Source organism: Falco cherrug, chromosome 4, assembly GCF_023634085.1.
Source record: "Falco cherrug isolate bFalChe1 chromosome 4, bFalChe1.pri, whole genome shotgun sequence".
Taxonomy (NCBI): domain Eukaryota; kingdom Metazoa; phylum Chordata; class Aves; order Falconiformes; family Falconidae; genus Falco; species Falco cherrug.
The window spans coordinates 102,067,391-102,082,104 of NC_073700.1; the positions used below are offsets into that span (position 1 = coordinate 102,067,391).

A 14,714-nucleotide genomic window follows, 5' to 3' on the forward strand; every position below is an offset into this window, starting at 1 on the left:
GGTAAAATACTTCTACTCTTTCATTTATTCCATAGGAAGCTAGAGGTTTCCTTGAATTAAAATTTGGGTCAGCTCCATTATATACTTAAAAAAATTGGACCTCGTGGTGGAAAGGGTAAAAGGTAAATCAAAGGGTAAAGTTTAGAAATGATGCATAAGGCAAATCTTGGTGCAAGACAGATTTAGCAAAAGCTGCAGCACTACAGTTGGCAGGTTGGGAAATTTATGTGAATGGTGCTTGTGTGCCCAGAAAAAACAAGGTGGTGGCTGAAGCGGAGTCACTTCACACCATCATACACCTTTTCACAGAGAAAAATGACACTAGCTGGGTCACCCCAAACAGATTCACTGGAGCTAAGCAAAATAAAAAGTGGGCCTCAACACCAGTGCCCAAGGACATCACTCCAAAGCAGTAACCTGCTCTGGGCAGCACTGTCCTTTGTCATTGGTGTTGGTGTGGACGGTGGAAGCAGCAGTATCAACGCTATCCTCCTACTTCCAATTGTCTGTGAGCAATGCCAGAGAAATCAGCTTGACATAAGGGCTGACTTTAAGCAATCAAAGTGTCTGCGGGGTTGAGTTTCAGAGCCCCTGTCTTACACTGCCAAATACTCTGTTTTCACTTTATTCCAAATGGGACCAGTCTTATGACTGACAATACGGTACGAGTTCACTGAACTCCAAAAAGGCCTGACATGCTGGGGAGAAATGATGTGTAACTGTGAGTGGTGTTTCTATTGTTTTAAATGCAGCTCCACTAGTTATCATTCACTCCTGGCTCTGGCTAACAAACCTTCTCAAAATGAGATCAGAACAGTCGCCTCTCACTGAGGAGACCTTCGAAGACAGACCATCATCAGCTAAAAAACTGTAAAGCTCCCGTGAACTCAACAGAGCACTACTGACTGAGAGCTGTCCCTGAAAATGTTCTAAACCAAAATACTATCTCCACGTGAAGTAAAAGTCAACATACATGGACAAGCTTTGATGGGACCTCTATATAAAATATAAATATAAAAATACATGTATGAATAGATGTATAATTAAATAATTAGGAATTGATTAACTTAACAACTGTCCTGAATTTATACTACAGGAGTTTTCATTAGAAGAGCCTATATTTAGAGATGTACTTGAAAAATTTCATCTTCAAAGCATTCATAAACATCCCCCTGGCATCCCTGTGAAGTAGGTGAGTACTATCCATGTACTTAGCTTAAAAAGCACAACAGGGCAATTACTGTTATTTGACATTCTTGCATTTACTTGCATGTGGAGAATGTACCATACTCTTAAACAACTTTCTTTTTTGCCTTTTAAAGTGACTATCACTCTAGTTATCTGCTTATACCTCTTGAGAACAGAAAATTGACTTCATTTTTTGCTGGGGTACACTAGGAGTGGGTCTACTCACACAAAATCATAATGCCATCAGGCGTGAAAACTGTGGTACAACCTCACAATACGAAGCACATTCTTATCACATGTGTGTGCACACATGCGCGTTGCAGCAGCACCACAAACAGCTACTAACAAGCTCTTACACACAGTGTAAGTGTATAGAGAGGATGGTTGCATCATATACATATGCAGCTTTCTGACCATAACAAAACTACATTGCACTTCTCTCACTGTTGCTTTAATGTTAAGTTTAGAGCCTCTTTGTTTATAAATACTTTCACATTAATTTTTAATAATTTTGAGAAAATTTGGCAGCATAAAGGGTTTTTCCTCTTTTCACCCCAGGAACTGACACACTAACTGGTACAACCCCCTCCCTTCAAACTTTTAACTTACCTGCCCGCTGTTAGCCAAGTCATCCACAGACAGAGAAGGGTCCAGCCTCAGGGATAACCCAAAGTCACAGAGACAGCAAGTTAAATCATTTTTCACCAGGATGTTGGAACTCTTCAGGTCTCTGTGCACGATAGGTGTTTTGGGGCGACCACAGGGTGTGTGATCACTATGCAGATGGGCAATCCCTCGGGCCAAAGACCCACCCAGTTTCCAGAGATCTTCCCAGCTGATAATGTGCCGAGTGAGGTATTCCTGCAAATTTCCTCTAGCATGGAAGGCAGTGATCAACCAGTACTGTTTACCAAGATCTGTCTTACGCTCCTCTGCTGTCAAGAATTGGAGGATGTTCTCATGCTTGAGGTTTACATCTGAAAAAATGTCTTTCTCAGTTTTCCAGGAGGCATATTCTTCATAGGGGAAAATCTTGACTGCCACAGTTTCATACTGCTCTGATGTGTTTTGCTTCAGTTTGGCTTTATACACTTCAGCAAACCTTCCTTTGCCAACGACAACGTCCAACTCAATGGGCAGCAATTCTGTGTTGTGGTTGATGTTGTTGGCACAGGTAGAGCTGATGTCTGAGCGGTCATCATCTAACATAATAGCACAAACATCACTGCAGTCCTTATGTTTCCTGGGCTTAACATTCTTCTCCCATGCCTTGTTGAGCTTCCTCTTCTTATGAGTGCGGTAGGCATAAAAGATAACAATCACAGCAACAGAAATCACCAGTAATGGGACAAGACTTATGATTGTGACTTTGGAAATTTCATCTTTCTCCTCTGGCTTATGAGGGTCATCTATAAAAAAGCACAGAAGAAAGGCATACATTAAAAAGATATCATAGCTTTATATATACATGAGGCTGTCAATAATTATAATTTTTATCCAGAGTGTAATAAATGATCTCCTCTACTAGCAGTAAATAATAAAATTTTTCACTGCTTTCTTACTTCAAAATGTTCTTTTGTATATAGGCCTCCAATTAACAGGACTTCCCTGCCTGCTTCTTTTATAAAAAGCCAAAACTTGATGGGCAAGAACCTAAGGCAATTGAATTGCTTTGCTCTTCTCTCAGGCTCTTAATACGTTATTGAGGAAACCTTCACTTCCCTGAATACAATAGCCAAAGTCTCCTGCACTTACTCTGTCGATGTATTCTTGACAGATCTGCCCCTTTAGCCAGTAATTACTAGAAGACATTAATTTTTCTGAGATAAATAGACAATGCAGCATGTGAATTCCCACTTGCCCAGTTATCAGTCCAGATCCAGTATATTTCAGTGGGATCCATGTAAAGACATCTTCAGGAAGCCTGTCTGCACATGACTACTGCATGTTAATATTCAGGCACAATATGTATGCCTGCATACACATCTGAAAAACAAAACTCATTCTCATACTTGGATGTATGTGAAAGAGTGTTGCTAGAACAAATTCAAACACCTGCATGTACACAGGTGTTTGAATCCTGCAGGCAAAATCAGGTGACACATCAGAACTGTTGCCCCCCCATGTTCTTTTTGCATGGATTTGTGTATCTGAAAACCTCCTCTGTGTGCCACTTGCTGGCTGTATGCTGGTGTAAAGCAGTAGATGGTTCACTCCAAACTCTGTAGCTGGTGCAGTCCACACACTAACACATTCTTAGGTGGAACATACAGGGAGTAGGAGAACAAGGAAGGACATATTATAGAACAGGGATATGTTCTGGGAACGGTACAGATCATTATTCTAGAGGTGAGAGCTGTGCTGTCATCTCTAGAAGTGATCTTCCAGTTGTCTTAGGGAAGATAAACATTTTAAAATGGAACAGTTTTCTTCTGAAAATAAAGAAGCAGGGTCAGATTTTATCTGAACCTGATTTGGTTGGACACATGGAAATGTGCTCTCTCAGCCTATTTGTTCCTTTGAGTCAAAGCAAGTGTACTATATTATCTTTCCATAAGGGAGGGGGTTGATTGGAAGATGCCCTGGCAGTCTAACCTGAATGGAATAAAACAAATGAAGCTGCAACCTGAGTTAAACAAATGGCTTAGGCTGGCAGCATGACGCCCTGGTGGGTGCTGACAGCAATGCCATCAACTCGGGTTCCATGTATTGGGCCAAGTAAGTCAATATGAAAAGGAAAGGTTTAATAAGCTCTGAAGGGAAGTTGCCACTAACTGCATTAGCCACAAGCCTCTGTTCCCTTTACTCTGTGCCTCTCAAAATTAAAGTGAGCAATGCTGAAAGGGGTAGGGGAAAAGAGTTTACCATTAGAACAAGCAGTACACGTGACTCTCCAATGTCGCTGGCAATCACTTTTCCATTGGAAACACAGCTGGCTGGCAAGCAGCAGGACCCATCAGCTATTCAAAGGCAGGTGACAAGACATCTGAAGAGTACATTCTTCTTTATTTGGAAGAAGGCCTGAATCCTGAACCAGGATGTGCTTCCTCTGTTTGAAAGGTTCATCAACCAGATGTAGAGCAAGTAATTCAATCCTAGCCTCTCTCATAGGGTTTCAAGGAAAAGGAAGTGCCTTTCTAGCTCTGACATTCCCAGCTAGCACAGGTCAGTGGCATTCACTAGCAGCATTTACAAAGAATGTATTTCCTTCATTTATGCAAAAGAATGTTTTAAGACAATCCTCTCTTCCACACCTATGCAAACCACAAATCCTTATCCTCAAGTGATTTCCCTTGTCAAGAAAAAGTGAGGAATTTTTAAACTTTTTAAATTTTAAATTAAAAAAAAATACCTAAAGGTTCATCACAGATTACAGGCACCCCTTCTGCTTCTCAACATGTTGAAGAGGGGGAAAAAAACCCAGTTTTTTTATGGTCCTGACCGGAGGAATATATTTAGAAAGTCCAATGTCACTGTCAGTAAACAGATTTACATTGCTTATTCCCATGTGCATTCTTCGCTCTCAGAAAATCTGCCGTATAAAGAACTTGGGAAACACCCTGGTAAAGAACTGACTACATTACGGGATGGCCGTTCTGGCTGCAAGCAGGCTGCAACTGCATGAGCACAACTATGATCTGTAACAGATACATAGTTTTCTATCAGATAAAATAGTCAGATAAAATAGTTTTGATGAAGATTTGTGGTTTGGTTTTGTTTTGGGTTTTTTTCCCTGGACCACAGAAAAGCATGCTTGAAGTTTGGACCCCACTCTAGGAACTGAGTACTATGTCATCTATACCATATGGTATACTCTTAAACAAAGATGGACATGCCTCTTCAGGGCCCTTCGAGCCCTTTTTCTTTGCCACAGAGCTGCAATATATAGCCCAGATATTTGGAATACGGATGTCTTTCTCAATGAAGGAGAAAAAATGGCAGGATGTGTTAGTTCTCTGTCAGAGTTCTCCCTATGAGTCCAAGCAGCTGGAGGCATTCGATGCATGTTCAGCTCTAGCTGAGAAACTCACCAAAAGCCGCCACTCCTTGATTGTTATGGCTCGCTGTGTGAGGGGCTCTGATCATCCCTGCAACGCCCTAGAGCAGACTATTATTTCGGCCTACAGCTGAAAAGTCTCCAGCAGACTTCACAGCCCTTTGGCGCTTCCTCTTTGCACAAGAGAAAGCTCTGCTTCTGGTGCAGGGGGATTTTTGGGTGGAAGAGAGAAACTGTTGATGTTGCAAATATCACTTGAAAAAGAATGAAAAAAATTTTTAATCAGAGCAGAAGCGGAGCAGTTTGGCCACTTCCCCTGAGTGCTGTATCATCCTGCACCTCTGCTGCAAAGTGACACATCCGCTTTGGCATTGTCCCTTGGAGGAAGTAGGGGGCCAGGGGGTGAAAAGCTTACAGCTGCACATCCCCACCTAAAGCAGCAGGGCCGACGGGTGTGCTCATTTTCAGTTTTTAAGACACCAGACAAGTCCCACTCCAGGCTTGTGAAGTGCCAGAATGAGCACCCAACAGGGAGAGCTGAATGACAAGGCTGAACCCTGAGCTTCGGAGGTGACTGAGCTGCCTGCCAGCAGAATTAGAAGGTGCAGCAGCAGCAAAGAGCTGGTGGCACCGAAGGCTGGTCCAAGCACAGCAAGGCACTTCTGGAACTGCCTTTGATTTTGACTGCTGATAGGAGCAGAACAAAATCAGCCCTTCCAGCACAAGCTAAGGTTGGGGTACTTCTCTATTGAATCTGTGTTGAAAGTCAGGGCAGGATCAAAATTCAGAGCATATCTGTTTGTTTGCATAGTGGCTAGCCAACATTTTCTGGCTTGACTACAGGAATCTAAGAATAAATATATTCATTTGCTTATAAATAAATACCTATGACTCAAACCCCACATTTTCAAAAACGGGAGTGCAGCTTCCTCTTTCTGAGCACCAGAATGAGCAAAATCTGGCTGCACAGGGAGGCAAGGAAATGGTTAAATGAAACAGCCTTTCAAGTTTTGCAAACAAGCTCCTAAATAACTTTCCCCACCCAGAACTATTATTTAGGCAGATCAGTCCTTTCTTAAGCTTCAAAAGAGCCTATTAATACAGCGTAACAATAGAGAAGTTGAGCTAAAAGAAAGCTTCCTGTATGCAGTTTAAACTAAGCACAAGCCATCTGCACAACCCTGAACACCACCTAAGCCTTTGGGGAACAGGGCTCAGGTGCCAAGGAAAATGGAAACACTGCACAGCCTCTGTTCAGTCAGGAAGCTTCAAAGCACAACAGCCTGCAAATTCTTTAGGTTGGATTGGGTGCTTTTGATTGAACTTCGGTGTCACTGAACTTCGGAAGCAAGAAATAAAACAATGGCAATAAAATTAGGACCCGCACGGAGCAGCAAGAAATGCACAGCCAGTACAGACATAACTACTTCAGTGCTGTTTGCTGCTTAGGCAAATTCTGAAGTTGCTGCCTATTCAACTGCTAGCCAAAGCCACACAGCAGGGCGCAAACATATTTGATATTGGCAGAAGTCAGGTTAAACATATCGACACTGATGTATTGTTGCAAGCTTGTTTACTGTCTTAAAAACCCCCAGAAACACAGTCACAAAATATGGTCCCAGACCCGGGACTGTGATCCAGTTATTTTGCAAGCTTCTGAGGCACAAAGCTGCCCTTTGAGCTGACTGAAGGACAACTCCATTTTGCAGCAATTCTGAGGTTTCAAAGTTTGGTTTCAATTCTACACTGGAATGAAAACTAACACTTTTTGAATGTTTTTGCATAAACAGAATTCTGTTCGAATGTTGCAATTTGGCAAGAGATATGAGTGCTGAATCCCCACCAGTGAGGGGACTAGCATGGGGTATGGGAGCTCCAAGTTCAAATCCTGCTCTGTTTGATTCAGGGAAGGGCTTTTCATCTCTGGTTATTCTGAATCAGGCAAAATGTGAGTTTGGACCTTATGTGCATACCAATTTCTGGGCAAGACACTTAGCAATAAAATATGGAAAAGTCTGCCCATCTCTTTAGTGCTACTTTCTGGATGAGAACTAATTCCATCAAATGCTTCATTTTCAGTGAAATGAAGTTTCACTCCAAACAGCTGTTTGGGGTAATTTAGTTTATCTCTACTGAGGAATCCTCAAGTCACAATGAAATTCTGTACTTCAGTGTCTCATGTACCTTCTAGAATTTGGTCCTTTTAGAATTAAAATGGCTTGGAAATCTTCAGCAAAACATTTGTGGATGGGAAATACTGATTTTCAAAACAGACTCTGCTTCAGACATTCCTGTACTTTTCCCTGAAACCCCTGTCTTGAGGATGAAAATGGTCTGAAAGCTGACGTAACTTTTGTGCTTAAAAATTTCTGCTAATTTTACAGGCATTGTGGATGGGGGTAGAAAGATTTTTCATTGTGTCTGTGTGTGTGTGTGTGTGTCTTTTTTCCTTAGGAAAATAGTTGATCTGACACAAAATACTTTGAAATAATCAAATTCAAATGCTGCACCTCAAACTAACCTGCATTTTTTTATCTTGACAGTTTCTTGGAAACATTTTAATTTTCCAGCCTTGCTGGAGATGAAGAATTTTTTTTCAAGTTAATAGTATTTTGGAGCAGGAAATCATTTCCACCCGTCCCGCAGCTCTATGCTGAACCATCTCTGATGGCAGAAGACAGAGATTACTAGATTTTAAAAACAAAGTGGACTCTATCTTGCTATCCAGTGGAAAATAAACCCTGACATTTCTTGTAGACTATCCTGAAAGTTAAATTCCTGCAGCCAGTTTGTGAATTTGACATGAGTGGTTTTGGACTAGGTAAACCAAGTCTGTCAAGGCCAGTAATTTGTGTTTGTATGTCTTCATCTTTTAATCTAAAGACAACATTGCCAGGTTATCCAAAACATAGTCTCTGCTGAAGCAGCCTCCTGGAGAGGCACTAGGTCCAGTAGTTGGCAGGACTGCCTGGCCTGGTATAGAATCATTGAATCATTTAGGTTGGAAAAGACCTTCCAGATCATTGAGTCCAACCATTAAGACAGGACTGCCAAGTCCACTGCTAAACCAGGTCCCTAAGTGCCACATCTACAAATCTTTTAAATACCTCCAGGGACAGCGACCAAACCACTCCCCTAGGCAGCCTATTCCAGTGCTGGACAACCCTGTCAGTGAAGAGAATTTTCCTAATATCCAATCTAAACCTCCCCTGGCAAAACTTCAGGCCATTTCCTCTTGTCCTATTGCTTGTTACTTGGGAGAAGAGACCAACACTCACCTCGCTACAGCCTCCTGTCAGGTAGCTCTAGAGAGCAGCAAGGTCTCCCCTCAGCCTCCTCTTCTCCAGGCTAAACAACCCCAGTTCCCTCAGCTGCTCCTCACAAGACCTGTGCTCCAGACCCTTCACCAGCTCCGTTGCCCATCTCTGGACACGCTCCAGCACCTCTACATCTCTCTTGAAGTGAAGGGCCCAAAACTGAACACAGGATTCGAGGTGCGGCCTCACCAGTGCCGAGTACAGGGAGACAGTCACTGCTCTTGTCCTGCTGGCCACATTGTTTCTGATACAAGCCAGGATGCTGCTGGCCTTCTTGGCCACCTGGGCACTCTGCTGGCTCATGTTCAGCCAGCTGTCAACCAGCACCCCCGGGTCCTTCTCCACTGGGCAGCTTTCCAGCCACCCTTCCCCAAGCCTGTAGCACTGCCTGGGGTTGTTGTGACCCGAGTGCAGGACCCGGCACTTCTCCTTGTTGAACCTCATACAATTGGCCTTGGCCCATCAGTCCAGCCTGTCCAGATCCCTCTGCAGAGCTTTCCTGGCCTCCAGCAGATCAACACTCCTGCCCAACTTTGTGTTGTCTGCAAACTTACTGAGGGTGCACTCGATCCCCTCATCCAGATCACCAATAAAGATATTAAACAGAACGGGACCTAGTGCTGAGCCCTGGGGAACACCACGTGTGACTGGCTAGCCAGCGTAGAGTAGACCCATCCAAGCCATGAGCAGCCAGTTTCTCCAGGAGAATGCTGTGGGAGATGGTGTCTCAAAGGCTTTACTAAAGTCTATGTAGACAACATCCACAGCCTTTCCCTCAAGGGCAGAAGAAGCAGCAAGGTAAAGCCATCGCTAGGGCCTGTTTCTAAAGCTGTCTTTCTAAAGCACTGCATGGCTCAGAATTTGGGCCCTAAGTATGTTTGCTTAAAGGTGTGGGAACTCATTCACTTGACCTTTTGGTTATTTGCCAGCCTGAATGTTTTACAGTCAACACATAGGTGGCAAACCAGACCCAGCCCTTGGAGAACTTAATGCAGGCCACTACGCTGTGCCACCACTTACCACCTTTCCTGAGAAGTAGTAAAGCAAAGGTATGACCAGTTTTGGAGAGCTGTGGCACACCCACTGCTGCTCTCCCCTGGGGGCTATCAGCTTTGCCCTTGGCACATGACTACCCATGACCAGGTGATCAAGACTGAAGACATTTTTGTTATGCCCAGGGAAAATCCCAGTTATATGCATTACATGTTGGAAGAGTCATGCATATGCAACCACCACCTGATGGGAATGGCTGCATCTTAGTCATGGGGGTGGGAGGCAGGAACTTGATTGCCTCTGGGTGACTTACTTCAGTCAAAAGGCTGAGAAGCAATGATGTAATGGATATTTTATGTATTGTAAGCAGAATTTCATTTTTCAACTGATTGCCAAGTATGCTATTCAGCACCCAGGAGGTTTAAGAAACTCTTAAGCTCTAAGACAGAACAAATATTTCCTTGCTGTTTTATTCCCTCACTGCTGGCTAGAAACCGTAATTCCTTGGTTTGCTGGCACAGCACCTATTTGTTTAAAATCTAAAATCTCCCACCTCTGGATGCATTCCCTTGTCTCTCCCATTCTAACAGGTCACTTCACTGTGTGTGCATAGCGTCTCTCACACAGTTTGTCTTTTGTAACTTTCCTAGTCAGTGATACGAAAGCTGACATATTCTAACTTTACATGATGTGACTGTGTTTCTGTGATACATGCCTCAGTTATACAAATCAGTGTCTGCTGTTTGCTGGTGGTTTTCTGGAACAAATCAATCTCTCCAGTTTCAATATGTTCCAACAGATGCCACACATTAACCACTATTTTTATTCTCAGCCTGAGTTTCACCCCTCCAACCTTTCCCAAAATATTATGTTGCCAGTGTTAGTTACAGTTTGTTTCTGTCTGTAATTATTAAAGTCTCTTCCATGACAACCTGATAAAAGGTTGGCCACATTCCCACACTTATTAAGCTCTCAAGTGATGCAAATTGTAACAAATATGCCAACCAGACTGGAAGAGCGCTGCCTAGTTTGTTTTTACACAAATCTGTAACTGAGCTCTGCATGGTTATTTTCCTAGGAAGCGAACAATATAAATAATACAGAGCAAAACAAAATTTTGGCTTCTTTTGCCTCTTTCCATTCTATTTCCTTTCTATCCCACTAAGTGAATCAGACATTCAGTATTAGACAGCCTCTCCTTTGGTTACATACAGCTGCAGGCATTGGGTGGGACTCTGTGGCTGCAAATACCTAAGAGGAAACATAGAGAACAATGCCAATATACAAGCAGAGGGAGGCTCTGTGCAACGTTATGCAATGCTACTGACCTCTTTTATGGGGCAGCTGGAAGACAGTTACCTTCTGAACATGTTAGTTGCATAACAGAAAAACAGATTAATGAAAGCGTTTGTTAAAATCCACTTGGCAGCAGTCCAGCTGTAATCATCTCCCTTCTGCTGTTCCTTGAGCACTGGACAACTCATCACATGAGCATTTATGGCCTGGTGGCTGTTTCTGCACAGATCTTAAGTCTGCTCTTAAGTTTGAGATCCTCCTATGTAGTCAAGTAAAATCACTAACGCTTTGACTCTAGTAAGGAGAGGAAGAGGAGAGAAAGAAAGGAAAAGACAGGGCAACATGTTAGAGACAAGTGAGAGATACCAAGTTAAGGAAACTCTTAAAACATTATCCATACTTCCTGTGATTGGGGCGCAGGAGAAGGCATCATACAAGCATGCTTGTGGTGGTTCAGGCAGCAGAACAATACCAGGTCTCCCAGGTAACAACTGTACACAGTGAGCAATCACAGCACTTGACACTGCAAATCCATAGGCTGTAATTTGTTTGGGCAAATGACTCAGCCAGAACTGATTAAACAAATACATCTCTTACACTCTCAATTAGCAAACTCAGTGAAACTGTGATCAATGTGAAGATTGTTAGCAGCACAACACCCTCCCCCACTCTGACATGCTCCCCCAATTAGCTCCATTATTCTTATAAACTCTTGTTGACCTGTCAGTCATCTCTATCACCGAAGTTTTGATAGTTCAAGGTAGCTGTTTGGATGATTCAGATAATCATTAACAGTTGTATACATTGTTGCCGATGAAGGTTTCTCCCATATTACCACTGATGTGTTGGAAACGGCCAAAATAATGACCTCATCTTGCAGTAGACGGGGAATAAACAGTCCACCTGGACTAACCCACAGACACCTTGGCTGCAAGTGCATGGAGATCTGCATAGCGTGAACAAAGCACGTGAGAATGAAAAATTATCACCGTTTAAGTTACCAGAATGAAACAACTCTAAACCAAAGAGAGCCGTGCTACAGGTCTGCAAAGCCTATTTCCAAATTTTGAGAGCTCTGGGTTTTTTGCTTGGATTTGAACTTGATGCCCAGGATAACAACTGCAATATATAATGACAACAGTGCTTAAGGGATTTTTTTTCCTGTCTGCAGTCTCCAGTGCTGGGGTTACCCTGTTGCATGCTGCTGAATGGATGTGTCTGAATAAGCCTGTGCAACAAGAAGAAGTTGCACTGCGTAGCAGGCAGGTCATGCACTGAGCAACATGCAGCTATCCCATTTCCTCGGCTACAATGAGTCCCTGGTCATCTTCGCCCCCAGGGAATGGGTCTGACTTGAGGCTGGAAAGAGCACAGTCCTACTTGGTGCCTTTGGGTAAACAAGCCGTGACTTCAGCCAAATAGTTTAGGATTGTTAATAAAGAAGAATTTTGTTAGGCATCGGTCATGCTTGCACTGGCTGATGAATAGAGGCTAAGAGATGGTGTAGCAAAGGCAAAGCTGAGGAACAAAGCTGCGCAGACACCGAGGGAGGCATGGAAGTGTGCAAACAGCTACAGACAGACCTGGTTTATCACAACAGGTCAAAACATAAGAAGGCAAAGCAAGATGCAGAAGATCCACCAGAACAACTAGACATCAGGGAGTAAAAAACCCTGGTAGTCCAGGCCTACACTCATCTTTTCCACAACAGCAGGACCAGGCCCCTGTCTGCCACCCAGCCAGGGCCTTTTCCCCTCCAATTTTGGCTAATCTTTTCCAGTGGTTTTGCTCCCTGGCTTTGCCTTCTGGTAACACTGATATTAAACATTTGAATAAATAATAATTAAAACACACTGGCATTGAGTTTTGCTGTGAGAAGCATTTTTCCACCACAGGGGTGTAAGCTGCTTGCCAGTCACCCACAATTTTGTTTGGCAAAAAAGAGAAGGATTAAAAAAATAAACACAGAGTAGTCAGATTTGCAATGGCTACCTGTCTCCTGTATATTATTTCTCCAAGAACTACAGGACATTGTTTGGAGTAATTTTGCACACAGTTTTTTCTACCAGCTGCCCATGGCCTGAAATGCCAGGGACCTGAATCAGGGTCAGCCCCCTGACACAGCAGAACCACAGGCATGTTTAGGCACATGTCTGACTATGTCTTACTTATTTTGCAGATTAGTAATTTAAACGAAAGTCCGTACAAGAAACCGGCATTTGACCTGGATGTAACTACTTCAAATGTTTCCAAAACCACGCTTGGGTGAGTCATAACACCTCCCACTACCCAAAACCTTTAGGTTTGTGTCTAAAAATGGAGTCAGGAGATTTACCCTTCACAGTCAAGACAGATACAAGCCAACAGTGCTATGAAACAATTCTTCTATAAGCAATAACACCTCAGCTGTGAATCACTGGAACGTAGTGACTAACCTCTGGTGGAAATTATAATTTGTTGCCTTACCCACAACTTTCTTGCTTACCTCAGAAACACCAGGAACGAACTAAATCTGGTCTGTCTTAAGTCTGCACTCAGGAGGAAGAAGACCTAGGACATTGATCATTTATAGCAATAGCTTGAAAGGAAAGGCTGTGATTAACAGGTGAAAAATGACTTTTTAAAATTATCTCAGTTTCTGCTAATAAATGAGTACAATCACTTTTTGATCAGGCTTTTTTAGACTAGCTTTTTTCCACTCTCTAAAACTATAGGATGTGCAAAAACACTGCAAGAATTCTTACTCTGATGTACAAGAAATGTAGAGGGGGAAAAAAAAGGCAAGAACAATGTACAGAATAGAGCTGGATGACAGTCATTCCAAAGGCAAAATTATTACAGGCTATTATCTAGTTGTCTGGAGGAGCCGTGGACCAGCTGGCTGTGATGTTCTGCTCAAAGTTAAACACAGACAGGAAACCGCATGTCTGATACTGTAAAAATCGTTTGTCTTCCTGCCATGGCTAACCAGGCAAGCAACCCAAAGGGGCTGTTTTCATTTAAAAGAAACACTAATCCACAACAATAAAAAAGGAATGACAAAGCCTCAATTCTCCCCCCTCCCAGCTGGAATTAATGCTTGTGTTTGTGAATGAAGTGGAAGTGTTACAAATTGAAGTTTTACATTAATTTTTATCTGTAGTTATTTACTTACTACACGTGAATGCAGGACAGTTTTCATGAGTCACCTAGAGTGCTTATAGCATGTGACCTACAAGGAAAAGCTCCACTCCAAAGAGTGAATGGAATTAGGGTTAAAAATATTGGGGATTAATTTATACTAAGCTCCTTTTAGGCTGCTCTGGAAGCATGAGAGGAGGCCGCAGAGTTAATGTGAATGAAAGTACTTGGTGTTGAATTTATAGAATAGTTTTCATAAACATACACACAGAAGACACATTTGTCAAGCAATTGTATTCAGCTACATAGCTCCAGGATAAACAGCTATAACATGACTAATTTATAACCAATTAGCCAAAATCCACAAGGGTGTGGTTCACTTTGTATAAAAACTCTAGACAGCTGACACAGAGTAAGATCTTTTCACTGGGAACAATAAAATCAAAGCAGTCTGTTGGAATTAGGTCCTGGGTCTACCACCTGTGCTCCCATCAGTACCAGTATTTACTCCAACTCCTTTAAATCCCACCCAAGTAAGGGTTGGTCATACAACCATGGACCAACACTCAGGTTGTCTGGTTTGAAATAAAGCTTGGGGAGGGGGGGAGGTGGCACCACATACTGATAGCCTGGGCCAAGGGAGGCGAAGACTTTCTAGCTTGCTCTTGGCTAATCTGGTGTGGTTTTGCAACCTTAACTAGTTAGCCTTCTCGGAGGGCTGGGAAGCAAGAGCTAGAAGCCATTCACTTGTCTGCCTCAGTGCAGTTATGCACCATGTTTCCCAGGAGTGGAAACAGTGTCCC

At 42.9% G+C, this 14,714-nt stretch overlaps 1 protein-coding gene across 2 annotated transcripts in view; it reads right to left on the reverse strand.

Annotated features, from left to right (window-relative positions):
* The window catches only part of TGFBR2 (transforming growth factor beta receptor 2), a 130,323-nt gene that overhangs the window by 16,415 nt on the left and 99,194 nt on the right, over positions 1–14,714 (reverse strand). For both annotated transcript variants that reach the window (XM_055707831.1, XM_055707830.1), the window contains exon 4: positions 1,798–2,597. In XM_055707831.1, coding sequence (XP_055563806.1) covers positions 1,798–2,597 — 800 coding nt within the window. The remainder of the gene's footprint in view (positions 1–1,797; positions 2,598–14,714) is intronic.